This window comes from Cuculus canorus, chromosome 3, assembly GCF_017976375.1.
Source record: "Cuculus canorus isolate bCucCan1 chromosome 3, bCucCan1.pri, whole genome shotgun sequence".
Classification (NCBI taxonomy): Eukaryota; Metazoa; Chordata; class Aves; order Cuculiformes; family Cuculidae; genus Cuculus; species Cuculus canorus.
This window is the reverse complement of record NC_071403.1, coordinates 121,742,551-121,768,545: the sequence shown is the minus strand read 5'-3', so window position 1 is coordinate 121,768,545 and position 25,995 is coordinate 121,742,551. Positions and strand designations below refer to the sequence as shown.

At 47.3% G+C, this 25,995-nt stretch overlaps 1 protein-coding gene across 7 annotated transcripts in view; it reads right to left on the bottom strand.

The window, feature by feature from the left end:
• Positions 1 to 1,395: 1,395 nt before the first annotated feature.
• The window catches only part of TFAP2B (transcription factor AP-2 beta), a 29,297-nt gene continuing 4,697 nt past the window's right edge, over positions 1,396 to 25,995 (bottom strand). For 3 of the 7 annotated variants that reach the window (XM_054062952.1, XM_054062956.1, XM_054062958.1), the window contains 7 exons: positions 24,756 to 25,214; positions 19,680 to 19,740; positions 11,826 to 11,900; positions 11,340 to 11,559; positions 8,653 to 8,771; positions 6,686 to 6,827; positions 1,396 to 4,268 (listed from right to left, as the gene is read on the bottom strand). In XM_054062952.1, coding sequence (XP_053918927.1) covers positions 3,968 to 4,268; positions 6,686 to 6,827; positions 8,653 to 8,771; positions 11,340 to 11,559; positions 11,826 to 11,900; positions 19,680 to 19,740; positions 24,756 to 25,214 — 1,377 coding nt within the window. In that variant the 3' untranslated portion in view covers positions 1,396 to 3,967. The remainder of the gene's footprint in view (positions 4,269 to 6,685; positions 6,828 to 8,652; positions 8,772 to 11,339; positions 11,560 to 11,825; positions 11,901 to 19,679; positions 19,741 to 24,755; positions 25,215 to 25,995) is intronic. The other 4 variants (XM_054062953.1, XM_054062954.1, XM_054062959.1 and 1 more) reach the window with 3 other exon arrangements.

Genomic DNA, 25,995 nt, shown 5'->3' with positions numbered 1-25,995 from the left:
TTTATTGATTTATGATCCCAAGGAAACCAAATCTTTTAATAACTCAATTATCAGATACACATCTGAGGTACAAGTAGTTGGGCTGGAAAAGGGGAGGGGAGCCAGAAAAAAACCTTCCGAAGGGGAAGATGAGTGTACTTTTTGGGGGACCTCACTCCTCAGCACTGGCAGGAGCCACTGAGCAAGGAATATTTCCTTCTGGGATCAGTGTAGGGGGAAGAACAGTGATGGATGTCCCCCTGTGCCATGATTTCTTTCTGTTTGCATTTAAATCAGCAAGTTTGTGGGGTTTGTCTCCATACTTCAGGGAGCAAATGGGGGCAATCCCACCAAAATCAATGGGAATTTTACATTAGGCTTTACTTCACTCAGGCAAAGTGCAACCTGGCATTTGCCATCCGTCTCTTCCAGGCAGAAGGCACGAGGGGCAGATCCAAAGCTGCCAGGGGTCAACTGAAGCTCTTCCCTCAGCCTTCTCAAGGCTTAGGTCCTGGTCCAGATGACCCAGCCTGTGCCTAGGGGAGATTTCAGCTGCCGCAGCAGGACCAGACCCTCACACACGCGTGACCAGGTGCACACGTAGGCGCAGGTCTCTCCCCAGTAAGTTGTGAGTGGTTCCCTCTCCTCATTAACTCGTGGTGGTGGGACGCTGTCTTTAGCAGTAGAAAGGAACATCCCCAACAGCCCTCCAAAGACAAGGAATAACCACCCCCAAAACCTTCAGCTGGAAGGTCTGAGGTGGCAGGGAGCAGGTCCCCATGTCCCTGTCTTTACACCTGGGGAGTTTAAGGACTAGAAGTTAACCTGTCGTGTCCGCACACCCAGGAACCCCGCTGAGCTGGCGATCTGGGCACACAGGCTTTTCACAAAGGCTCTTTTTGCATAGCGCAGGCAAAGCAACGCTCAACACGGTGCTGTGCTTCAATAAACGGAATATTCTCGCCAGATAGAGAAGGAAGATGTGCTTCAGGGAGTGCCATTCGCTCCTCCCCAGACACACACAGGTACTCCTTCCCTTCCCCATACATCGCTCCTGGGGCACGTCCCGCGCTGGCACTTGGACTGTCCTTCCCCAGGGGCCTGCTGAAATTGGGAGTGGTTGGCAAGGGGTAAGCTTTGGACAACCAGGGACTGTCTGGGGACTGCTTTTCAATCTGGTGGTCCCTGACCTACCAGTGGGACGTCCGTGAGATCTACATCATCACCCAGGGGTCCACATCTACTCTAGTGACATCCCGTGGGGCTTGCCAATTACCAAACCCACAAGCAGGTCCAAAGACTACCTTCAGCTCATTGCAGAACCCCATGGAGAAGACTGTCTGCCTCAGTTTCCCCTTTTTCTCCTGTGAAATTCCTCACAGCACTCTGTCCCAGAAGAACCAAAGGTACGGAGCAGTGCCAGAGAGGTCGGTGCTGCCTGGGGCTGGATGGTTCCTGGGTTTCTATTGCCATGCACGTCCACCTCACTGGTAGGGGACGAAGGCCAAGACTTTCACTTGCTGCACAAAGATTTGAAAAGCAGAGCAGGCCCTGAGCTGTAGCTGCTTCTCAGACAGCTGAAGATGCTGAGGGCAACAGTCAAGAGGCTCATTTGATTTTTTTTGTTTTAAGAACATTTTTGGGGGGATGCGGAGAGTATTTCTAACCTACTTCTCCCCCAACATCCACTTCGGAAGGTATCTAGAAATGAAAACACGGCTAAGGCTTCTCTTTGATCTCTGTTTCTTGCCTTGTTCGGAGCTCAGGTGTGCCTGCTTGGGTGGGTGGGATTGAGCGCTGCAGCTTTAGCGGGACCTGGGGGGAGGCCTGACCCCGCTGGAGGTTTGGCAGTGGCTCCAGGAGCTCTGCCCACACCCCGTAACTGTTCTGGCATCAGCAAAGAGATGTGTTAGCGCACGGAGCCTGCCCCGCTGAGAAACACAGGCAGTTACCCAAACCGGCAGAACCCAAACAGAAATTCACATCCTTACACTTCAGCATTATATTTATCACAGAAGACAAAAGTATTTACGTTAAAATAGACTTAAAAAAAAAAAAAAAAAAAAAAAAAAGGGAAGGAAACCAGGCTTCTCCTCCACTCCCCCCAAATCATATGCATGAGACATCCTGTCACACACCAAACCGCCTATAAAAACATTGGAGTTAAGAAACCTCCCCCCACACTACATGGACTTGTTCTAAAGCAAGAGTCACAAGACATTTGTTTCAAAAGCTTTCTAAGAGAAGCAGATTTTCTCAGACTGAGCTCAGAAAGCAGGCTGTTCCCTGGCAAGCCCTCCCCACTCCCATCACGAGGAGCCGGCTCACATGGCAACCCTTTCCTCCCTGGGTACGAAACCCTAGTGCCAAGCAAGCGTGGTAACACTCAACACAGCTCTTATTCTTTGCAATATCACTCCTCGACTTCAACTTCTACTTTTTATCTCGTTCAGATTATTCCCTTTGAGCTTCTTTAAAGAAGTGCACCTACAGAATGCGGAAACAACCGGCTTTGATTTGAAAAAGCAAAAAAAATAAAATAAAATAAAAGTATCGGAATATCAGAATTGTGGATTTTTTTTCTCTGTACCTGATATATTGTGTAGGGATCTCTAGTCCTCTTTGAAGAAGCTCATAAGCCAAGCGGGCAAAGCTTTAGGAAACAGAAGAAAATAAAACAGTGCATACTCCTGAGAAAGAATTACATACTCATATCACTCAATCTTTTTTGTTGTTGTTAACAGTTCTTTAAAAATGGGGGAAGATATCTCTCTCACACACACTACTCGGGGAAATTAAGGGCTAAAACATTGGCATAGTTAGGAATATAAAACTCCCTAGAGAAAAACAGGAGATCTCAGAAAATTAAGAAATCAGATAGCGCTGACATTTTCCCAGACCTTACTTTCAAATATCGCAGCCCATTGTAGACAAGGTATTTTGCCATCGAAGGCAAGTGCTGAATTACAAAGGTATGTTTGCATGCATGAATATGTGTGGCGATACACACATATTAAATATATATGTATACACACATATATCCACAAACATACACGGGATACACACGCACCCCTACTGAGTGATGTGTGCGCATACACGTATGCACACACGTAGGCACACACGCACCCACACATGCCTGTAAACACTGGTAATCTAAACAGGGAGTCTGTCTAGACCAGGAAAAACAAAAAAAAGCTCTTAAAGAATGGAGTTAGCTGATTCGACTGAATCACAGCGACTCAACGCTTCCCATCGAATGGCATCGAACGTTAAGGTGCTGCCATGAACGCAGCTCCAACAGGCTGGTGGCCACGGCTTGGCGAAGGGTCTGTGCGCTCGCCTCCCCTCCTTTCCTAGTCTAGACAGAACCAGAGGGGTGAGATGAGATGGGAAGAGCTGGTGGGGGTGAGACGATGGGATTGCTCGGAAAAGAACGCTCTGGAAGGTCATTTTAGCTAGGGTGGAAACAGGATGTCATTCAAAAACAAGAATAAAATAAAAGGTATAGCAAGACAGACCGTGCAGCTCAAGAAATCAAAGCACTGACACCAAAAATGTTTCTGCGATTTCTTCCAATAAGTTATTCATTTCTTTTTTTTATTATTATTAATTATTATTAAAGTCCCCTCCCCCCCAAATCATTATTTAAAAAATGTGAAAGAACAGAAGTGGGAAAAAAATCCTGGTGGTTGTCTTCACATGTTCCTGGCAAGAGACTCTGAACCACTGGTCTTGCGCCATTGTGCTCCTCTGATCTTAAATTATTGTCTTTCTTTTATTATTATTATTATTTTTATTATTATTATTATTATTTTGTCCTACCTAATAGAATTCTTCCAAAGCCAAATCCAATATTTTTAAAGCTAAAATTAAGACGGTTTTGTTTTAAAAGATTATCTCTTTCTTTTCTCCTTTTATTTATTTAACTTTTTTCTTTTCCTCTCTTTTTTTATTTTTTTTCCTCTCTCTCTCTCTCTCTCTCTCTCTCTCATTTTCTGTGTTTCTCTTCCTTGTCTCCAGTTTTACTACCTGGTCCTTCGGCAGATGTGTGCCTGTTAGCAGTGTTGTTGTTCAAGAACATCTTGTCCATGCCTTTGAGAGCTTCAGTCAGGTAGTTTTGAAGGGCCGTGAGGGCAGCGCAGATAGCGGGGGCCCCAAAGCCGTGAGTGATGAGGCTGAAGTGAGTCAAGCAGCTCTGAATGCCCGGTTCCAAAATAGGGGTGGGCCGGCTGTTCCCAATGGGCGTCCTGTCCTGGGCCAAGAGATCTGTAAATTCTTTACAAAGTTGCCTGCACAGAGGGAAGAAAAGCAAAGAGAGGACAAGAGGGAGAGGGAAAAACAGCAGTTAGGCTCATCCCACGCTCCTCCAAGCTAACCGAGGCTGAAGGAAGGGGCAGGTGCAGGCCAAAGGGGATCCCGAGCCCCAGGATAGCACCTTTTTCCCACCTTCCCTTCCCTGGCAGTGCTTGTGGACCAGCCGGGGTGAGCCAGCAGCTCCCTGCTCAGGACGATGCTCTTCAGGAGAAACCTTACTGCAACTGCAGAGAAGTACCAGCTCTGGAGATAGAAATATCTCCAGCAGCCACAGGGATGCTTCTGAAGCACTGTGAAAACCCTGTCCTGCTCGATGACTCCGGAAATAACCAGAGATGATATATATAGAGAAAGGGAGCTGTGCCACGGGGATGCCAACCACCCATCTTCTGGAGACCGGACCCTGCCTCAAAGCAGCTCCCACCAGTGTCCTTCGTGGAGGAAAGCACAACCATGCACTGATTGCTACTGGGTGGCACGGGGACGCAATGCAAGGAAGGACCAAAACAGAGCCTCCTCTGAGGCTCCTCTGACTCGGTCACCTTCTCGAGGTAGATCAGGACTTTGGGACTCCATGCCAGCTTGTTCATTGCATAAGGAGCAAAGCCAGCACTTCCTATTTTATTTCAGGGGTGGTATGACAATTAACACATCAGAGTTGATGTCTGGCTCTTGTTTGTTTGCCTGCACCTTCAAAAGATCAGATTTTGTTTTTATAATGACTTCACACACACATTTTTCCCTTGCATTGCTCTGGCCCAAAGGGCCTTCGAGTCAACAGGTGCCTGGGCAGTGTAAGAACCCTGGGAACTGGTAGCATTCCCAAAAGAACAGTTTCTTTGAGACCAGTGCCTACCCAGGGACTGGGGAAAAAAGGGCTGGAATTAAAAAAAAAAAAAAAAAAAAAAAAAAAGGGGGAAAAAGAAGAGAGAAAGAAAAAAAAGAAGCCCTTAAAAAAGGTGTTCAGCTCTTGTCCTCTGAAATTCTCTGAAATTCCCAGTGGGTTAAAGGTTTCAGAGGGTGTGGAAAGATAAAGGTCTACTTCTATGTGTATTATCCATTAAGAAAGTGCAAGAGAGGAAACTTTGAATTTGAAGAACAAACAGTAATGAGTCCAACATTTTACATCTTCAAAGAGCAAAGTAAGGTCTGCGAGCAATTAAAGTTCTGGGACATTAATATCTTCTGACCCTGCGGAAAAGGCCAATCAAATTCCAATCACATCTAGAAAACATCTGGACAAATTTGAGCAAATGATTTTTCAGCCCTCCATATATTTCTTTAAATTACACTGTCATCGGAGGCAAAGCCACATCCCAGAGCATGAAAAATAAATGAGAGCGGGTTGGGTTTTTTCTTTCTCTCTTTTTTTTTTTTTCTTTCTTTTGCCTTCTTTTGCTAAACAGGGGGAGATGTGCAGAGCCACAGAGCCCCCACCGACAACAACCCCAGCAAACCATGAGGCACCCAGTCAGCAGCCCAGGGGGCACAGCCCGGTGTAGACCACCCTGTGCGGTGCATCCATGGAGCAAGTGCCAAGGGAGAGAGAGGGGTTGGGGGCACAAAACTGAGGATCGTAAGCAGTAAATGGGGAGGGGGGGGTGTTCTTCTTTCTCTCTTCCTTTCTCTTTCTCTTTTCTCTATTCTCTCTTTCTTTCTCTCTCTGTTCCTTTCTCTCTTTCTTTCTCTCTTTCTTTTTCCCTTTTTTCTTTCTTTTTTCTATCCTCTCTCTTTATTACTCTGTTTCTTTCTTCATTACTCTTTCTCTCTTCCTTTCTCTTTCTCCTTCTCTCTTTTCTCTGTCCTCTTTCTCTGTTCCTTTCTTTTTTCTTTCTCTTTCTTTCTCCTTCTTTCTCTTTCTCTCTCTCTTCCTTTTTCTTTCTTCCTTTCTCTCTTTCTTTCTCTCTTTCTCTCTCTCTCTCTCTTTCTTTCTCTCTTTCTCTCTCTCTTTCTCTCTCTCTTTCTCTCTTTCTCTCTCTCTTTTCCATTTGTTTGTCTTTCTAAATTAAACTCTATGAGAAGGACATTGCAATTTGGTACCAGCGAACAGGTGTGTGAGCAACAGGAGGGACAGACAGACATTCTGTGAAAGCAGAATATAGAGTTTTGGTCCCATTTCCACTAAGATTTTTTTTTACATGGGGGTGTGGTGGGAATGCTGTACAGTATCTGGGACAGAGCCACTGCCCCCTTTACAGGGACAGCACTCGCTGGCAGAAGCCCCAGGCAGGACTCGGGCTGGGGGTCTGTCCTGCCCAGCATCCTTCCTCCCCACAGGGCCTCTGTAATTTAGGGACTGAAAACTCCACCTGCTTTCCCAACGAGCTCAGAGGAAGGGTTTGGGGAGGATTTTCCTGGGGGGGCAGTAGCAGAGGGGTCTCTTGGCACTCACTTTGTAGCAAGCAGCATGTTTTTCCTGGAGTGGAGGTCGCTGGGGTCCGTGTGCTGCCGGTTCAGGTACTCAGAAACAGCTTTGGCCGGGAACTCCGTTTCGCAGATGTACCCGAAATCCCGAGCTAAATGAACGGCCTCACCTGCAGGGAATGAGAGGGGCGTCAGCACCTCCCGGGAGCTCGGCTTGGCTCCAGAGGCTCGTGGAGGGTGGGGAAAGCACACACACACCATACACACACACTGTCTTCCACATGGACTGGGCCAAAAAAAAAGCAAGGAGAAACCTAAATCCCGAAAGACAGTACTCCCATTACACCGGAGAAACCATTCCCGTCTCTACACAACGCGGCCCGGGCCGGAGTTCTCCGGCTGTGGAAGCAAGGAGGATGCTATCGCCCCTCCCTGCGGGACCTGATACACACTCTGCTTATAAACAAACACAGACAACTCCCATCACTATCACAGTTACCACCACAGCCCTAAAACGATGCACATAACTGCATTTCGTCTGTTGGAAACTGTTAATGTGCTTTTTTTTTTAAATGGCCACCGTGCAGCAGGAACTCCTCTGTAAGGACAGAACAAATGGCAGCTTTTCTTCTGTGAAAAATAACCATCCTTCTAACTCAGATCGTCACTTTTCCTGCCGGCCTTGCCTCCAGGGGTTCGTGTCATCCAGCTCCTCCTGACGCCCCGCATCCCACTGGAACAGGACAGGAAGGGGGAGGGGAGGAGCGGGGGGACCCCCCGACTCTGGGGGGATTCCACCACGTTATGGCTCAGCCCCTCCAGAATAAAGCAATGAAGCGTTTAAGAACCGCCTGAGGGACCAAGGGGAGGATTTCCAACACACAGAACAGATAACTCCAGGACCGCATTGTTTTTAACGACGAGGAGTTTCCTCCCGACGTCACCTTCTGCCGTCCGGGGCTTCTCGCTAATCACCACAGCGCTTAATGAAGGTGATGCGAGAGCAGCAGCGCCCAACGGGGCGGAAAGGAAGATAAATCTCCAGCAGGTGCAGCTTCTTCCAAAAGCAGGGAGTTCTCCCAAGGCGAACCGTCGATTTGTGAGGAAATCGGGGGAAGAGGGGGGGAGCGAGAGCCTCGCTGCGCATTCGGCATCGGTTTTAGCATCACTGCAGCCGAGGAGCGATGCTGAACCAGGATCGGGTTCCTCTCAGCCCCGCACAGCTCCATCAAAAGAGTTGAAAAGTTAATATCTAGCACAAATGTTTATAAGCAGAAAAGATAAGGGGATTATTTACACGCCTCTCGGTGTGTATGTGTAATGTAGATACACATAATTCATAATTGCATCCATACTATTCCAGTTATGGGGTTTGGAGAAGGTCCAACCTCTCGTAGCATAAACACGCACATGCCATAAACATATTCAGTGACTCTAAATTCTACTTCTCAATACGGGAACAGTAAATCAAAGAAACACGCCTAACACCAAAATCATGTTAGTTGACTTGAAATCAGGTGAAACTTCAGACTCCCCTTCCCTCCCTCCTTCCTCGGGTCTCTCTGGTCGGTTCTCACCACCTTCAGGTACACTGTGGCTCTCAAGTTGCTCTGATTTCTTTGACAAAACCAAACTAAAGCAACAAATCCTGTATTATTTTTCCTCTTGGAGAGTCCTGTGGTGGCTCGGGAGGAGCGAACTACCGGGAGGATGGAGCAGCAGTGGAGTAGGAGAGCACAGGCTGGGAATTAACAGGAGTGAGGGGCTGGAACCGCCCTGGAAAACCATACACACACACACACTCATCACCAAGAGGGGAGAATGAGCCTCCAGCCAGTGCCTGCGTTCCTGGGGATGGGACCCTTCACCGTGTTCAGCCGAACTCCCCCCCAATTTCACCTCTGCAATGTCCGTCCCCCCTCCCCGCCCCGATCCCCAGTTTTTAGGGACCAGCTGGGAGCAGGGGGGGCTGAGGGGAGCTGTGCCCCCGCTTACCTTCCACCAGGGAGGTGAGTAAAGTGACATTTGCGGCCTTACGCCTCCCGGCTGGTAAATTCAAACCGATTTTTTCTAGCCTTTCTCGCAACGATCTCCCCCCGTTTTTCGATTTGGCTCTAGAATTGCAAAGAAATTGAAATCGTCATTAACCCCGCAGCGTTCCTGGAAGAAACGTCTGTGCGGTCCCTGAAGCCCGGGAAGGGTTTCGCTCGACGTTAAGGACTTTGGGGGTGTTGATTTCTGGTGGGCTTTGATGAGATTTGCTTAATTTCTCCCAGGGGTGGGAAGTGGGGACGAGCCCGCTTTTCTCCCTGTTTTCTCCGGGGAGATGCAATCATCCAGGTACCGAGAGATCATGCCCAGGGCTCTGACCTGGAGAGGAGGGGGTTCCTGCTGCAGGACACTAACTCGCCCTAGGATGGAGTGAGGAGATGGGCAGAAACGTGGGAGCATTCAATCTTGAGTAATTCCAGGCAAAACGGCTGCATGGGAAAGAAGGATGGAAAAACGGAAGAATGGGAAAAAGGAGAGGGGAGAACAGCAAACTGAAAGGCTGGAAGGGACAATGTCTGTGCCTGCGGGTACAGAGAAAAGGAGGAAAATGCTTGGGAGACCTCAGGAACAGTTTCGTGCGAGTGTGCGTGTGTTGGGTGGAAAAGCGATGCGGAGAGGCAGAGCTCACCTGGAGGCAGGGAGCGGAATGGAGAGGGGACCGAGTGCCCGGGGGAAGGTTGGAGCATCTGCGGGAGGTTGCTGATAAGGACAATAAAAGGGTGAGCGAGGTGGGAAACGCAGAGCCATTGTTCGGGTGCCCATACATATGTAAATCCCCAGAGATGAAGCGGGGATTGCTGTAGCATCTAAGATCAGCGCCCATTGGAAAGATCTCTGAGTCCCTACTTAAAATCTGTTTAACAACTTGCAGCCACGCTCTGCGAGAGGAAACCAGAAGCGACAGAGGAGCCAGGGCGGCTTCTCGCCGTTTCGTATGGGAGAAGCAAGGCTGGGAGGCAGAATGGCAAGGGAGATATTTCGTATTTCATATTCTCTATATTTCATCCGCTCTGAACGAAAAGCTTGTCTAAAATCTAGATTCCAGATAGGACCTGAAGTCAGCAGCAGCCAATGATTATGGCTTGGGCCACCTCCAGATGTCCACTGAAGTTCAGTAATGATGTTTCTTTACCTCGATAATCATATTTCCCACAGAGTATCTCTGCGATGCTCTCCTGCTCCGTTTGCGGCTGTGCAGAGCAGCGCCCGAGAGCCAAAGCCTCTGCGGCGCTCTGGCAGCGGTCACAGCCACACAGGGGTTGCAGCCATCCACGTGGAACAGCAGCTATTCCAGGAGACCCTAATGCTCCCACGTGTTCTGGGGTGAATGGCTGCGTGGAGCAGGACTTCCCTCCTCCAGACACGGAGCTGGAGCCCCTGACGTCGTTACAGATGGGGTTTTTTCAGCAGAAAGAAAAAGAAAACCAAACCCAACAACAACAACTTCATTTTAACACATCTTAGCGTTAACGGTGCCCAACCAAGGATTGGCAAGATATGTCCTTCTCTAGAATTAGCAACTTCTAAACGTCATCTGAAATTTATTTGGGGCCGAATTAATTTCATTTCTTTCTGTCTCGAAGTTTTGCTTTATTTTTGGGTCTGGTGTACACCTCACACGTAGAAAATGACTTCTTATTCCCTCTCACCATTCCCTTGGCCTGAATGAAAGGCCATAACCACTTCTTCCCTGCCCTGACCAGAGACAGATCCTTAGCTCACCTTTCTCACAGAACAGTCGTATCGACCATTCATAGTCCTCCCCATACATAATAAGAAGTTAAAGGCTTTTCTCCCTGACAGCTTTTCCAGCTGAGGATTTCAGAGCTTAACTTGTTCTTTCCTCACCCCTAAATGCCCCATTTCCCTCTTGATGGGGCAGAGTGGCCACCAGGCCTCCAAGTTACCCTTTATTCCTCCTTTTCCTCAGCACCAATAACGCAAATTCTTTCCAGGTCTTCGGCAAAACCCACCAGGATATTAGAAGGCGATTTGCACGAATATTGCACAGCAAAGACCTGAAGACCGACTGTCACTAATTCCCCTATCAACCCCCTCTAGATGGAGCATTAAGTTTGTGACCTTCAAAGCTGTGTGTGGATGGCTTTTCTTCAGCCAAGTCCTCACGCACCTCCCAGGTTGTCTATTACTCCACTGCCACTTTCAGTGATGTCCTGGGAGCCACCACGGTAATTGCCTTATCAGGGAACTTCACAGATTTATCCAGGAAATCCTTAGGAATACACGTGGTCCTGGGACACATCGGGTTCATCCTGCACCGTCTAACTGCGAATTTGCCATCGTGGCGTTTTATTTTGCCCATTTGCCACGAGACGTGTGAGGAGAAGGAGAAAAAGTAGAAGGTGTATGCACGAGAGTTTCGTGTCTCAGTCCTCTCCTTTTGAGAAATCTTGATAGAAAACGCGCAAGGCTGAATCTTTCCCCGATCTCCACGTGGTGACCGCAATGCCTGAATTCAGCATATTTTCTCCTAATCCCGAGGGCTACGCGAACACACTGTGGCAATCGTAAGGATCAATAGATATTGGCCATCCTCTTGACCAACCCTTCCTGGCGCATGCATGGATGCCCCTCGCGGGCACGTCCACACTCTCCTCCCGGCCTCTTACCTTCTAAGCACTCCTCCCAGGAGCGATGCGTTCAGACACTCTGGAGGAGAGAGGCGTCTTTGAACTTCTCCCACAGTTACTTTATACTTTGAAGTTGAACTAAGCAAAGACAAGCGGCCGGGAACGGAGCAAAACACCTCTCCGGTGTTGACTGAAATTCCACCCAGGAATCCATCTTTATTCATCATCAAAGAAGTAACAGATTTTGGAGGAACCGGAACTGGAGAAAGAAAAAGGGGGAGAGGGGGAGAGAGAAACCATCACACCGGGAAGGAGCACAGGGTAACCACAGTCTCTCTGACATGCACAGAACAGCAAAATGAAAGGGAATTTTGAATCTCTGGCTACCTCCAGCAACCTAAAGGGTGCTGCTCCCCCAACCTCAAGGAAACTGCTCCATGGATGATGGATGGAGAGAAGGGTGGTGCAGTACAGCCTCTATACAGGGTTTGAGCATTGGGAAAGAAAATACGTATTGGCAAGCACCTGGCAACTTTCTGGTTTGAGCCTGTGTCTCACCCAGAGCCCCCCGATGCCTTTTGTACAACGGACAGCGCCTCTCTGGAGGGGAAACAAAAAAGGACAGTTTACTTTTTTTACTGATGTTTCCATTACTGCTAAGCAGAGCCAGGAATAAATTCAGTAGACGAAGAGAGTCGCTGTCTTAAGTAAGTATCAAAGCTGGAGGACACAGCAACCAGAAGACAGCTCTGTTATTGCTTTGTGGTTTCATTAAGTCTGGTTTATGAAATAAAATGAGTCTTCTCCTTCAGGAAAAAAAAAAAAAAAGAAGAAAAAAAAGAAAATAAAAGGAACACTAAAAAAAATAATAAAATAAATTTTTAAAAGCCTGGTCTAACCATGGCGTTCACCACCTTTATGTTATTGTGCTGTCCGTGAAGCAGGAGGAACTCTTCCCCCCTAAGTAAAGCTGATCTAATTACTGTAACACATATTTCAAGGTAGTTATAGAGGGAAGGGGGAACAAAACATAACAATAAAGTGAAACTAAACAAATCAAACCCATGCTATTCTGTCCACGATAAAACAACGCATTTCTTTTCTCTCTGAAACTAGCGAGGTTATTTTAAGAGCAACCAAGAGCATTACAATGAAGAAACTCCTCTAACAGCAACCAGGCACACTCCGAAATAAACCAACAAACAAAAAATAAACTAAACCAAAGTGAGAGCGATTCCCCCGTGACATGAGTTTTGTTTACAAATGCATTTAAATAGCTGCCTCATAATTGTGTGTAACTGTTATGATTTACAGCAGGTGCACTAATCAATCAACCAATCACTTTAATTTATAGGGAGCCTCGCTGCATTTTCCCAGTTGTTTCATTTCTGCAAGTAATTGATAACAAACCGTACTTATGGTATGTTTTATGCAGGAGTTAATAAGAGCTGACAGCTGCTGCTGCTGCTTCCTCTCGGAATCGCGGCAACACGCGCTCCCCTTACAAAATACACTCCGAATCGGGTTTTTTGCTGGTGGTGGTGGAGTCCGGGCGCGTTTCGGAGGAGAGGGCTAATTGCTAACACACCCTCGTCGAGCAGATACTACCTCACAGCCTCCCGTTTCCACTCAATCAATTGTAAAACCAATCCGGCAAATAATAGGGTTCTATCGTGCACATATGCAGCTATTTAGGTAGTTATAACACACGTCAGTTAAGTCATAAAAACCCTGTTTATTTGCAACATATCTGAAGAATCAAACCATTAGCGTTGAGGGGGCATTTAAGTCGTCTGGAGCTGCTAAACAATAAGATCGGGTATCCTAATATATTACCAAGTGCTAACTACTGGGCAATTGCCAATTTTATAACCTCAGCGCATGGAATAGACACCACCGTGTTCCACTGTTTTTATTACAGATCATTTCCTACTGCCAGACCAGACCCCCACAATAAAAGCTCTATAACAGCCCAAAACCAAAAGGCATGTCGATTTGAGATATACATATTGCTTCATATGCCTTGTATATAGTCTCCAGTATAAACAAATTATTTCGAGTGGCTTTACTCCAGGGAATCGGAAAGCGAAATGGATTCCTATTTTTCTATTATTTTTAGTCGGGCGCTTTACGCAGCTCATAAAGGCGGCTTCAAACGGTTTGAGAGCGGCACAGGAACAGTTATAGCAGGGTTAGGGTGCGCTCCTGCTTTCGTTGCTATTAATAGGATTTCCCTCCCATTGATTCTACAGGAAAAGACTCTTCTGGGGTATGAGAGGTAGTAATGGAAGAGAAAAAATGACGCGTCTCTCTCCCTTCCCCCGCCACACACAGGTCTGCCACTTCGAAGCACGGGGTTCTGCAACGTCATTCGAGGGGAGCATCAAGAAGAAGTTCAAACCCACCCAAGTCAGGTCAGAGCGGAGCCACCTGACAGCTCCTCCTGACGGGCGTTTTCCCCTTTGGCCAAGCGCATGGGCTCAGCGGCTCGGGAACACCTTCGCAGTGCCTATATTTAGTGACCAGTTTATCGGGTCACTGTCCAGTGAACTGAGAAATTAAACAAGAGGCAGCAATTCCACAACCATCTGATCTTAGTCCAGACTCACTAAAGAGAGAGAGGGACCTGTGCAACGCTTAAACGTCCCTCCCTCCACTCGCTCTGGCCTTCGGGAGAGCTCATTACATTAGTTAACCTTTGAAATATGGATTTTCACCTGCTCAGTATTTTGCTTTTCCCTGCAAGATGCTGCTGGGAAGCAGGCTGCCTCCCTTCCCAGCCATGCTGAGAGCTCCTCAGCTTTTGTTCCTACCACTGCCTCCCCGAAAAAGACTGTGTGAACGTACCCATCAGTTGGAGTTTAACAACTCTAAAGCCATTTTCGAAGCTTACCAGGCGGTGTAAGCATATCTATTGCGATTTCATAGCTTCAGAGAGATGTATTCTATCTAGACTCTATATCTTCTGTAAATTACCTAAAGCTGCCTCAAAAAAAGTGTTTGCCATGGAATGAATTATCTCTATCTATATCCAATCTATATGTTTATCATGGCTATAGCTTTTCAGATGTAGCCCAGACGTTAACAGAGATAATATATCTAACGTGGAGGTTTTAGTGGGTGAAGAGATAGACACATCCGTGTGTGCAGCTGCGTGTGTCAAATCCCTGAGTGTATGTAAATAAACTGTAAAGCACAGTGTATTTTTGGTCAACGTCAACATTCCCAGTTGGTCAGGGGTTGCCATAACTGCTGAAATAATACAGAATAGCATTCACGGATACACGCAGCATCCCCACCACTTCGGCTCTAACTTTATCCCATCCAGTTCTTGTTAATCCCAGCAGAAATTGTCCACATTTTCCTTCACTCCCAAACTCTGTTCTGTGTGAGAGAGAGCGTTCACAGATATACAGTGCCCCCTTCCAAAGCCTCTCCCTTCTCTCTTTCTCCTTCTTTATTTCTTTCCCTCTCTCCTCTCTTTTTAAACCTCATTCTCCTTATCTAGCCCTTCCTTCTTCTTTTCTCCCTCTTTCTTCCTTTCTCTCTTTTCTCTCTCTTTCTCTTTGTCTCTTTCTCTCTCTTTCTTTCTCTCTTTCTCTCTTTCTCCTCTGTTCCTCTCTTCTTTCTTTCTCTTCTTTCTTTCTTTCTTTCTTTCTTTCTTTCTTTCTTTCTTTCTTTCTTTCTTTCTTTCTTTCTTTCTTTCTTTCTTTCTTTCTTTCTTTCTTTCTCTCTCTCTCTCTTTATTATCTCTCTCTTTCTCTTCCTGTGGTTACTTCCGGCTTCTTTGTCATTTCTCCCCCTTCCATTTCTCTTCAGCTTATCAATAAACCGGGAGAGCAACAGTAGCCGCTTGATTTGTTAGTAATTATAAGCATACTGTTCCTGCAAACGGGATCTCTAGATGAGTGAGATCGCTTTAAAACGACAGCAGGAAATGGTGGGGAAATGGAGCATAGCGAAACTCAGCGTGAAGCTTTCAGTTCTTTACATGTTTACAATTTTCTGTGCATACATTAAGTCTTAGGGTTTTTTTTTTTGGTGGCGGTGGTGGTTCTCTGCTGGGTTGCTCTCCACAAACGCGTGAAAATGCGCCCAAATGCACACGGACAACGGGAAATGGAAACAAGAGGGCACTTCCACAGTACTAAAAATAAGCAAATAAATAGAACTATGCCTTAAAAATAGCTGAATAGCTTTAAGCTATGGATATTGTTGCAATAACCCTGGTGAATAACATGATAGTCCATCAGTCAATTAATCAGAAGAAATATTTCTTATGCTTATCACTAACAAACTTATTACTAATGAGCTATCAAAGTGCCTTCACTTTTTTTTTTATCTGCCCACTGGACCTGAAATCTGTAAAAGTTCTTTGCCATTTCTATCAACAGGACTTTGTTGTTACTGGTGAGTTGTTCTGACTTGGGAGCTAAACCTGGCAGGTCAAGGGACGAGGTCTTACCCATTGCCGCTGAAAGACTCCTTTCTTATTTTAATTTTAATGAATAAATATAGACAACGTGTGTTCATGTTCCTTCCCCTCCTGTCCCTCTCGTCTCCTCCTCTTCCACCCTCCCTCTCCTCCATCGCAGTCCCTCTTCCCTGGAAGCTGGGGCCAAATTTCAGTGTGAGACGGATTCCCTCGAAATTGTTTTGCATTCAATTAAAGTGGATCATAAGGGTCAGTGGGTAATCCAGGAAAAAGCACGAAACGGAGTGGCAATGAAACAACATCTTCGACTCCCAGATCTGTCACCTGGAAAGCTGAGGCCAGGGTGGTTTCAGTTAATCATTTATCCGGATACTTCAAGAGAGGGTGAGGAGGAATCTCATGCTGCATTATTGAGGACAAAAAAATGTCGAGACATCTCCTTTCATCTCTTTCTTTAAAATAATACGAACAAGGGAAGGTGTTTGCAGGGAGGCGATGCGCTAAGGTGCCAAAATTACAGTGGTCCTTTGTGCTCAATCAAACCCGAGCGTGCACGCGATCGTCAGAAACGGCAGAAAGTAAATAAACACATCAGGATAATTTTAAGGTCACTGACTGTGCCCCAGAGTCACAAAATATTAACCCGGGACTCGGGCCACGCAGGGCTTCGCAAGAGGACCACTTCTTTCGCCACAGGCGGTGCCAGGCGGATCCCAAACGAGCAGCTGAGGAGTAGACCTGATCTTTTATTCCTGACACACGGGAACCACCTCCCCCTCACCTCAGCACACAGAAAGGCCTCAAAACGTGCAGCCGGTAAGCTCTTAAAACCGAGTTAAATCTGGTCTTAACGCTCTTGGTGATTATTATCACGGTGATGATTTGTCTGGGTCCCTCCCTGCCACTTCCACCACCCAAATCTTAATGGAACTGGGAGTTAACGATGATTTTTTAATGTCTTGTTGGATTTTTAGACTGTTAATGTACCGCATCCTTCTCATTATTAGTTTATTGATTGTTCATTGACCAGCCCCCTTCAAATCGTATTAACCACCCTCTGCCACTTCAGATTAGAAGAGTTTAAAAAGCACCTTTCATTATTTCAGCGCCACCGCGGCAGCAGAGTTCAGGCTTGGTGGCTTAATGCTCGCTCTAATGGGGCAGCTAAGAGACGAGGGGCCACGGTCCCTGCCTATTGCATTAATAGCTCAAAGGGGGCTAATACAGAAAATTAGCCTTAAACGAGCTCTGGAGATCTCCAAATGAAAGAGCCATTTATCACGCTGGCTACCTTCACTCCACTCGTTTGCTCTCTCTACTGGGAACAACTCATTTCCTCTTAACTAAATTACTTCAGAAATGTCAAGTAAGCTCTGACAGCAAACATAACGAGAGGCTGCGTATACGTAATCTGTTGTGCGGGATCGATACGCGAGATAAATCGATAGCCGCCTATGAATCCCTACATAATTTCCTTAATATTTTGGGCAATCCTGTTGCGTAGATAATTCCCTCTGCAGGTCTCAAAGACCGTGGAGAAACGGACAAAGTCTGGGTTACATGACTGAGTTTAGGCTTCAAGTTCTCATCGTACTTTTTCTCTACGTTGTAATTAAAGCGTTTTAAGAAACAAACTGGGGTTTGATGAATAGATCCACTCCAATCCCCGCCTACGGAATATGTATCACAGGGAGTGCTCCTCTGCATAGCAATCAGGCAATATCTATCTGTGTGTGTGTGTATGCATGTATGTATGTATTTATCTATCTATCTATCTATCTATACATCCATCTCTCTAGCTATCTATCCATCCATCTCTCTGTCTGTCTGTCTATGCCATCCTCCTGCCACAGCCACTTACACAGTCTAAATCACTTGTTCTCACTTTAAAGTACACCCTCACGTTTGCAAACTGCAGGGAGCAAAGCAAAATCCACACTGAGCCCTCTCTGTGCTGCTCCTTCTCTCGTTCTGATTAAATATCGCCTGCCAGAAATATGCCCTGCTATTTATTACCCATTTCTCTCCCTCCGCACCCAGGAAATTCGCTGTGCAAAAAAAAAAAGAAAGAAACTGAGCTCACAATGTCCCTTTTATGCTGGAAAGTTTCTTAGAGCTCAGCAAGGAAGAAAATACTCCTCCAGCGACTTTAAAACAGCTGCAGACGAATCTCGGGATCTTTTTTTCTGTAACCTAATTTCCAAAGGGCATGTGTGTCTTGTTCATCATGGATAATAACCCCAGGAGCGTCTCTCCCTATGGCTGCAAATAGGCACACGTAATCCCACCTACACGGGGCTGCGCCTCTTTGGCCACGGCGGTGCCCAACGAGCCCATCTCAGCCCCTGCCCAACGCACACTGCGGTCAATATTCACACATCGGCGCTGCCCGTACCCAACTCAGCGCGCACATCAAATACCTCCGCTCTCCTCCTCACCGGGGGGAGGGAGAGACACGGGGCGGGGGGGAAGAAGGTATTTTGGGCTGAGTGACCAACAGAGGTGTTCTGCGGAAAAAACTACACCGCGACAGGAAAATAGGAGCACGGAGCAGCAGTAGGAAGGAGTCTCTGGACCACAAATCAAGCACCAATTGATCAAATACACCCGAGAGGAAACATCGCGTCTGAGGTGTCGAGCGGGGGTGGGAAGGGGAGGGGAGTGAGGAGGGGAAAAAGAGCAAAATACAGCCCAACGCCATCAGGTTACAGGGCCTGAGCTCAATGTCTGCTGAACGTTCAAACTCAATCAAAACAGGAAAAACAACTTTTTCTCTTTTAACGTGTATTATTTTTCCGTTTCTGAGATACACCCTCGGCTTCTCACCCTGCGCTCAGAAATGCTGCTGCTCAGGGCCCCCGAGGTCCCCCTGTCCTCCCCCAAATAACCCGATCGGGTGGGTGCCAGAGAGACTGTACACGAGGGCTTAAATTAAAAGACAATAAATACACGGAAGGACCTCCTGCCGCCTCGAACACATTTTAAATAAACACCTTCCCTGTTATTTTGCTTTACATTCTAAAAGATTATCCCTATTAAAGCGTTTGTGAGCGTTTGACAAATAACAAAGGTCCTGGAGATAAGTGCTGTTGATAGTAAGCATAAGGGACAGCATTTCCAAGCCTCATCGCTGGTACTTAAAATTGAATCTAGAAATAGAAACTCCTTAGATAATTAAAGATAGCTTTCCCTCCATTTGCAGCGTGTGATCTGTTTAATGTCTATCAGCAGAACACACCAGCAATCGCCCAGCATCTTCCAGGGGCTGTCAGAGAAATGCAAAAAAATTAAGCAGCTGCAATACGCCCGAAATGAGTTATTGTAATTACATTTAATTAGTTTAATTAGTTAATTATTTTGCTTACAGCTGTACGAGAGACTGCAAACATTTGTTAATATCACATTCCCTTTAACAGTATGGGGTGATGCTGCAGTTACACTAAATCATGTGCGCATATGTAGGGAGGTTTAAAAAATGGGTATGGGGAAGGGGGGACTCTGGCAGGAAGGGGGGAAGGGGGTCGGGGCTGCCTTTCCACAGGCGGTTCTTTCTCTCCCCTTCGTCTTCGATTTGCCTGGGAAACGCGCTTTAAGCCCCAAAGGGAATAGGCCCCCTTCCCCCATCCAAAGCCAAGGGGTCCCCATCGAGGACCGCGAGGGGAAAGAGGAGGGGGCCCTGGAAGCTGCATCTGAGCACGGGGTGCGCCGTTAGAGAGCGTTTGTGTAATTAAACCCTTCGAAGGACGGGGGAGGGGGAAATACGCACTCTCCCTTTCGCATCTCTCTCCTTTTCCCTTCCCTCTATCTGCCGATCCAATCAGCTCCTCATCCTGCTGCCATGAATGACTGCTTCCCGGATAAATTAATCGCCCCCAAGTAAAAATACATCATGAAGATATTGCTACACAGTAAAAGTTTGTCTAGCTTGTTGGAATAATCCATACCTTTTTTAATGACAGACTGGTCCAATAAGTTCATACCGCTGTTATTGGCATCTTCAACTGACTGTGGATATAAAAACATCACTATTCAAATTGACTGGATATTAAAGAATCGCGTACATAAATCATGTCACCCCAAACTGGAGTTTCTGTTATTTCCATTTATATTAATTCACTAGGGGAGGAGGGATTTATTACTATTATTACTATTATTATTACGCAAAATAGACAGGGAAATGAAATTCTTACAAATTATACGGTCTTCTAATAATAATAATAAAAAAGAGGTGTGAAGCATATGGGGTTGCAATATTGGTTTTGTTATCGTATAAAACATAGATACAACATAGACTTCTTTGCATTCGATAAAGCTCTATATTTATTCCTTTGAAAATCTGGCAATTTGGCAACATCTGCAAAATCTATTGCATGACATAAATGTACACTATTAAGGACAACTTAAATTCTCCCTCCCCTTTCCTCGCCCTCCTTCCCCTCCCCTCGTTTTTTGTTTGTTTGTTTGTGTAACCCTCCTACATCTTAATAATTCAAGGGCCATTTACTTTTTATATATAATAGTTTACATTATGGACTTTTAATTAAAGCCTGAGCGATTCGGAGCACAGCGCAACGCCCACATGGTGGAGGGTACGAGCAGAAAGAGATTTACAGCTCCCGAGGTTGCTTCCACGTCCTGAGTCAGTGCGGACGGGGAGCAGGGATGCTCCTTATCTAAAGTATGAACTATCAAACTGATGGCTTAGGAAAACTCTCCCTACTTCCTTTCCAAAGCCTTCCCCTCCCTCTTTTTTCCCCCCTTTACGTTCTTTCTCTCCAGCCCTCACACCTGTTATTAGGGCATTAAGTTCTTCAGCAGGGAAGAGAACAAAGACGGGCACAGAGGACGGAGTAAATGTTGGGTTTAGTTTCTCAGCGCGAAAGTGGGGATGGACAGAAGACAAACAAACCAACCAAAATCACCGCTGAGCCTGCGGCGGGCACAGCAAAATCGTCTCCCAAAGAGAAGAGGGGTCGTCAGAGCAATTTATTGCAGAATTAGGACAGGCTCCGTGTCAGGGTAAATTCAGGGTTTCAGAGAGAGAAGGAGGACCTGTGGGTTTCTTGGGTCTTTTATTTTTCTCGTTACTAAGTAAAATTGGGTGTTTTCTGGGTTATTGCATATTCGGGGACTTGTAACCTTTTTTTTTTATTTCCTGATAAGGAAAACACCTTTACAGCAAAGCAATGATTTTCTTCCCTGTTTTTCTAACTTCATCTGCGCTGCACCGAGAGGCTGAGCTTATCCCGATCCAGCCCTTATCTCCATCTCTTTCTGCTCAGCAGAGGCGTTCGAGATAGAATATGATTTGATGATCTCAAAGGTCTCTTCCAACCAAGGGATTCTACGATTTTACGATTTAGGAGACAATTACATCTCCCCAGAACGGGACAGAACAATATTTTCCGTGAGCTCTTCCCTTTCATTTCCCCTGAACCCAGGCTGGAAGGAGCTGGCACAGACACTCGGTGGCTCCTTCTGTTGTGTGGGTCTCTCTCTTCTAATCAACGGGCTACGTACCTAAAGGGCACAAAATAAAATTGCCAAGCCTTCCCTCCTTTCCCTGAGCAGCTCCCAAAGAGGGATGGTGAGCAAAGCCTGCAGCCTGCTGGAGTGCATGGCGGTGCTCCTCGATGCCACAGGACTGGAGGTAAATAACAAACGCCATCTTTCCTTTGCTGCTTCTTTTTTTTCCCTCCCCCTCCTTATCTCACCTTATCTCTGGAGCTGTGCACACGCTCTATGTGCGTGCGTGCACTCCGCGCGCTCCATCAGCAACGTGGGTTAGTTGTTGTAGTTAATGAGAAGACTCCTGTCTGATTTTCTATCTAATTACGCCCTCCTGCTGGGTTTTTGTACAGGATATTCGCTCAGCATGCTGGCAGTTAATAGTCACAGAGAGGATCGTAAAGATTTAATTAGGACTGCATGCGGAAACGTGGAAAAACAACTCAGACTTTTAATTACTAGACTTCTTTAGTTAAAAGTGATACCAGGGGTTACTTTAGAAGAGACTTGGGTGTTTTGGTGCAGCTTAACTTTCCGTGCCTCTAGGTAGCACATAGGAGCGGGGACGGCGAGAGGAGGGGGAGTGGGGGTGTGTGCGGGGAGGGGGAAGGTGATGAGTTTCCAGACAGACTTAGAAAATTTAGAGAGCAAGATTCCCCTCCCTCCCCTCCTCCAATAATCTGATAGCACGGAGTTTCCTGTGTACCATAAATACAACTTATTCAACAGCTGTGGGTCATCCGAGAAAAAAAAGCACTCTGAAGACTGATCTTTTTATTTTCCTTTAGAGAATCTGGATTTCCCCTTGTATATTTTCTTTATCCTCTCTCTTAGCAGTAAAACTCCACTTTCGCCTAGCTAGCGAGGAGGGAAAAAAAAAGAAACCCTGGAGCTGCGCTGGTGGTTTTCAGAGTCCCTGTTAGAAGATGCAAATTTGTTTTCAATAGCCGCGTCCCGGGTTCTCTGCTCCCTGTCTGAAGGCTGTAAATGGCAGATTGAAAATTCCTCTCGAAAGGGGCAGCAAGAGCGATAGAACCCGTCCTGTTTACAATAACAGAGGGCTATCGTGTTACAATCACTTAATTCTACCCCTGGACAATGGCTCACACATGGTCTGCGTTTGGTGTTTATAAAATAACCACTGTTTCTTTCTGTCACGCACTCTTTTCCTCTGTCTCGTCCTCCCTGGTCAGCCCAGACCCTTCTCACGGCACGGATTTGACCAGACATGCATGAGACACATCTTCTTTTCCAACTGTACCCCTAGATATCAGTTCAACTTTTTGGACTGTGAAAAATAAATAAATAAATTGGGGGGGGGCGGGGAAGACCCTTATTTAAGACCTTTCCTGTAAATTCTCCCTAGCCTTGGGGGATAATATGTCGCCTAAATAGGAATCTTGGAAGCTGGAGAGGATTTGTTGAATCTAGACTAAATCCATAGTGAAAATCGGAGTGGAAAACTGCCCAACTCCATCTGTCATTAGAGAGGGCAGGAGTAGAACATGCTGAGCGGTCGGAGCGAGTGCCGGGCTGCTTTCCCTCCCGCCTGTGCTAACTTGCAGTTGGACACTTCTTCCTTCACGTGTTTCTCCCTGGGACACCCTCCTCTCCCTCTTCCCCTCCTCCCCCAGCGCCAGACCGGCCCCCCCGCCGCCTCAGCACCCCAAACCAAGAGCCTCAGCACCCCAAACCAAGAGCCTCAGCACCCCAAACCAAGAGCCTCAGTCGTGCTGGTTCGCAGCCTCGTCTGCCCCTTCCCAAGCCCATCCCGCCCCGTCCCGGGTGCCGGGGGAGATGCCCTGCCCGCAGAAGGGAGCTTTTATTGGAAAAAGAAAGGAGAACAGCTTTATTTGAGCTGAGCAGGACTTCTCCTTCTCTCTTCTTTCTCCTCTTCTCTCTTTCCCTCTCTTTCTCCACCTCTTTTCTGTTTTACTTCTATCTCCCTTCTCTCTTTTCCACCTTCCCCTCTCTTTTTCCCCTCTCTAGCTCCTCTTCTTTGCCTTTCTCTCTCCTTCCGTTCTTTTCCGTCTTTCTTTTTTTTTTCCTTTATCTCTTTCCTCTCCCCTCTCTCTTTCTCACGAGAGTGAACAATCTCCAGCTTTTCTTTGGGGAAAGTGTAATTACCAAAGCACAAACGCTACTTAACGCCTATCGGAGAGAAAGAGGGAGAGCGATCCCCTTCGTGCATTCACAGAGGTAAAACTCGCCTCGACCTGCCCGCGGGATCCTCGGAGCAGGAATGCGGCCCGCGGGGGTGAGCGCTGCCCCGGCTCTCACACACAGCCTGGGAACCCGCAGAGACCCCGCGGCCGCTCAGCAGAGGCGAATCCGGACAGAAAAACACCTCTATTTCCAAAATAACTGTCCCCAGCAAAGCCCGGAGCTTCGCCCTGAGCCAGTCCTGCAGCCGCTGCCGTACAGCCCTTCTGCTTCTCTACTGACGAGCCCTGTAATGCTCAGCAGGAGCCTTTTTCATGGCTATTTTTTGTTCCATCTCAGCCTCCTCTTTTCTCCTTTTTTTTTTTCTCCTTTTTTTTTTCTCCTCTTCTATAACTTTGAAATCCGTATCATCCATTGCTCCAGATCTTTATTTGCCCCACGTGTAAATAAATAATTATATATATAAATTATGCATATGATATATAAATTTTCTGGGGGGAAGGGATGGAGGGGACTCCCAAATCCCGGATGGGAAAGCCTGATTTCAGCCCCCGGAGGCTTCCCCCCGCTGGGGGTTCCCCCCCAGGCCGTGCCCCTCTCCAGTAAGGTGGGAGACACCCCCGCACCGAAGCTCTGCAGGGCCTTTCTGGCTTTAGGGAACAGCACGTGATGAGGATTTTGGTGGGATGGAAGAAGGCTGGGAAACACTGCCTTTGAGAACGGTGAAACTCCTTTGTTATCCGGAAGAGGGAATAGAACTCTTTTAAATCGGTGCTACCCTGTACTAATCATAGCGGAGAGGGGGTGGCTTGATCTTCATCACCGGTTATTGCTTTTGGTTTGGATTTTGTTTATATTTTCCCTCCCTCCCGGATGAAAAAAAAATGTAATAATTTGGCAGTTCCAACAAAACCCCTGAACTGCAGGAAATTGGCTGGGGATGAGGGGGGTGGGTAAAGCCGAAATTGCATAGGAAATAACTGGAATTTGAAAAGCCAGGCTTAAACTGTGCCAGGTTTGGAAACACGTGGAGTATTTAGAGCACCCTGCCTGCCTCTGCCCTGCACCCCGCTGCCTCTCTCCCCTGCACCCCTCTGCTCTGCACCCCTCTGCCCTGCACCCCGCTGCCCCGCACCCCACTGCCTCTCCGCGGAGGGGGGTTCGCAGAGCCTGTGCGTGACAGCGAGGGGAGAAACGAAGGCGATGCAGGAGGAGTGCCACAATGACAAGCCCGGTGCCAGAGAAGGATGGTGTCCCCCCCCGGTATCGCTGTGGAGCCCCCCCTGGTCCTTCCCAGCCGAGGGGTGGGTGCTCCAGCATCCCCCAGGAGAAAGCATCGCGGCCCTTACCTGGACCTCCTCCATCCCCGGGTGTCCGATGCCGTGCAGGGAAAGGCTGTCCCCCATGCCGGAGTCCAGGCCATGGTGGGCTGAGTGCAGAAGGACATCTGGCCTCCTTACTGAGTGGTAGTCCCGCCTGGGGTCCAGTCCCGAGAGCTGGGGCAGGGCGGCCCGAGGCTGTGGCAGCAGCGACCCGGCTTCTGATCCCACCTCCTGCCTCTGGCGCTGCCCCCAGGGGTGCTGCTGGGGCTGGTGCAGGGGGTTCAGGGAGTAGGGGTCATTGACATGCGAGTAGGGGTCCTGGCTCTGGTGGTAAGGAAGAGGCTGGTAGGGGGGTGGGAAGTAAGGCGGCTGGAAATCCGAGGACGGGGTGTGGGAGAGCGGAGGAGCGCTGGAGTAGGGTCCCTGGGAGACGGATCCCAGCTGGGACAGCCGGGAGCTGTGGCTGGGCACTCCGTCATGCCGGTCCTACAGCGCGGAAATACAAGCGACAACGAAAACAGGTCCTTTTAGAGGAAAAAAATGGAAGAGAAAGGAGTACAAACCCTCCCCAGAATAAAATAAAAATGTAAATAGCTGTGCGCTAGGGCGCAGAAATTCCCTTTCCCCTCTCTGCGGAGCAGAAACCTTCAGCCTTTCGCACCCAGACCGTGTCTGTTCCCGAGAACTATCGAGGGCGAAGGGGAGAAATGCTAAATGTCGGCATTAAAAAGGTGCTCCGGATGCCTGTGATCCGTGACTGCGGTCCAGCAAGGCGACTCCCCCTCCCCCAAATAAAACAAAAGGTAAAAAAAAAAAAATAAAAAAAAAATAGATAAAGACAAATCAAGAACACCCAAATCCCTCTCCAAACTCCCTCCCCCTTGTCCTGCCTAAAGTTTCCAAACATCTGTTTATTCCCTCCGCTGAAGTTAAAAATCACCAACCCATCTTGAGGTGGAAAAGGGTGAAGGGAAAGTTGCACTTCTCGGAGGACTCCGAGGTAAGGAGTTGTCTGAGAAAGGACTTGGGGGAAAAAACCCACAACCCAAACCCAGAATAAAAATCTCGGGAGCTCTTTGTATAAAGAGTCCGCCCCTAAAAAAAAAAAATAAATTAAAATTTCAAAAAAATATATATCAAATAAAGTAAAAATGAAACCTCGGTATCGAACAAATCCAGCTGCTATGATTTCTGCAGCAACTTCCAGTGCCTTTTGTCTCCTTTCCCAATATTATATTCCGGAGAATGGGGTGGGGGTTAATTGTAA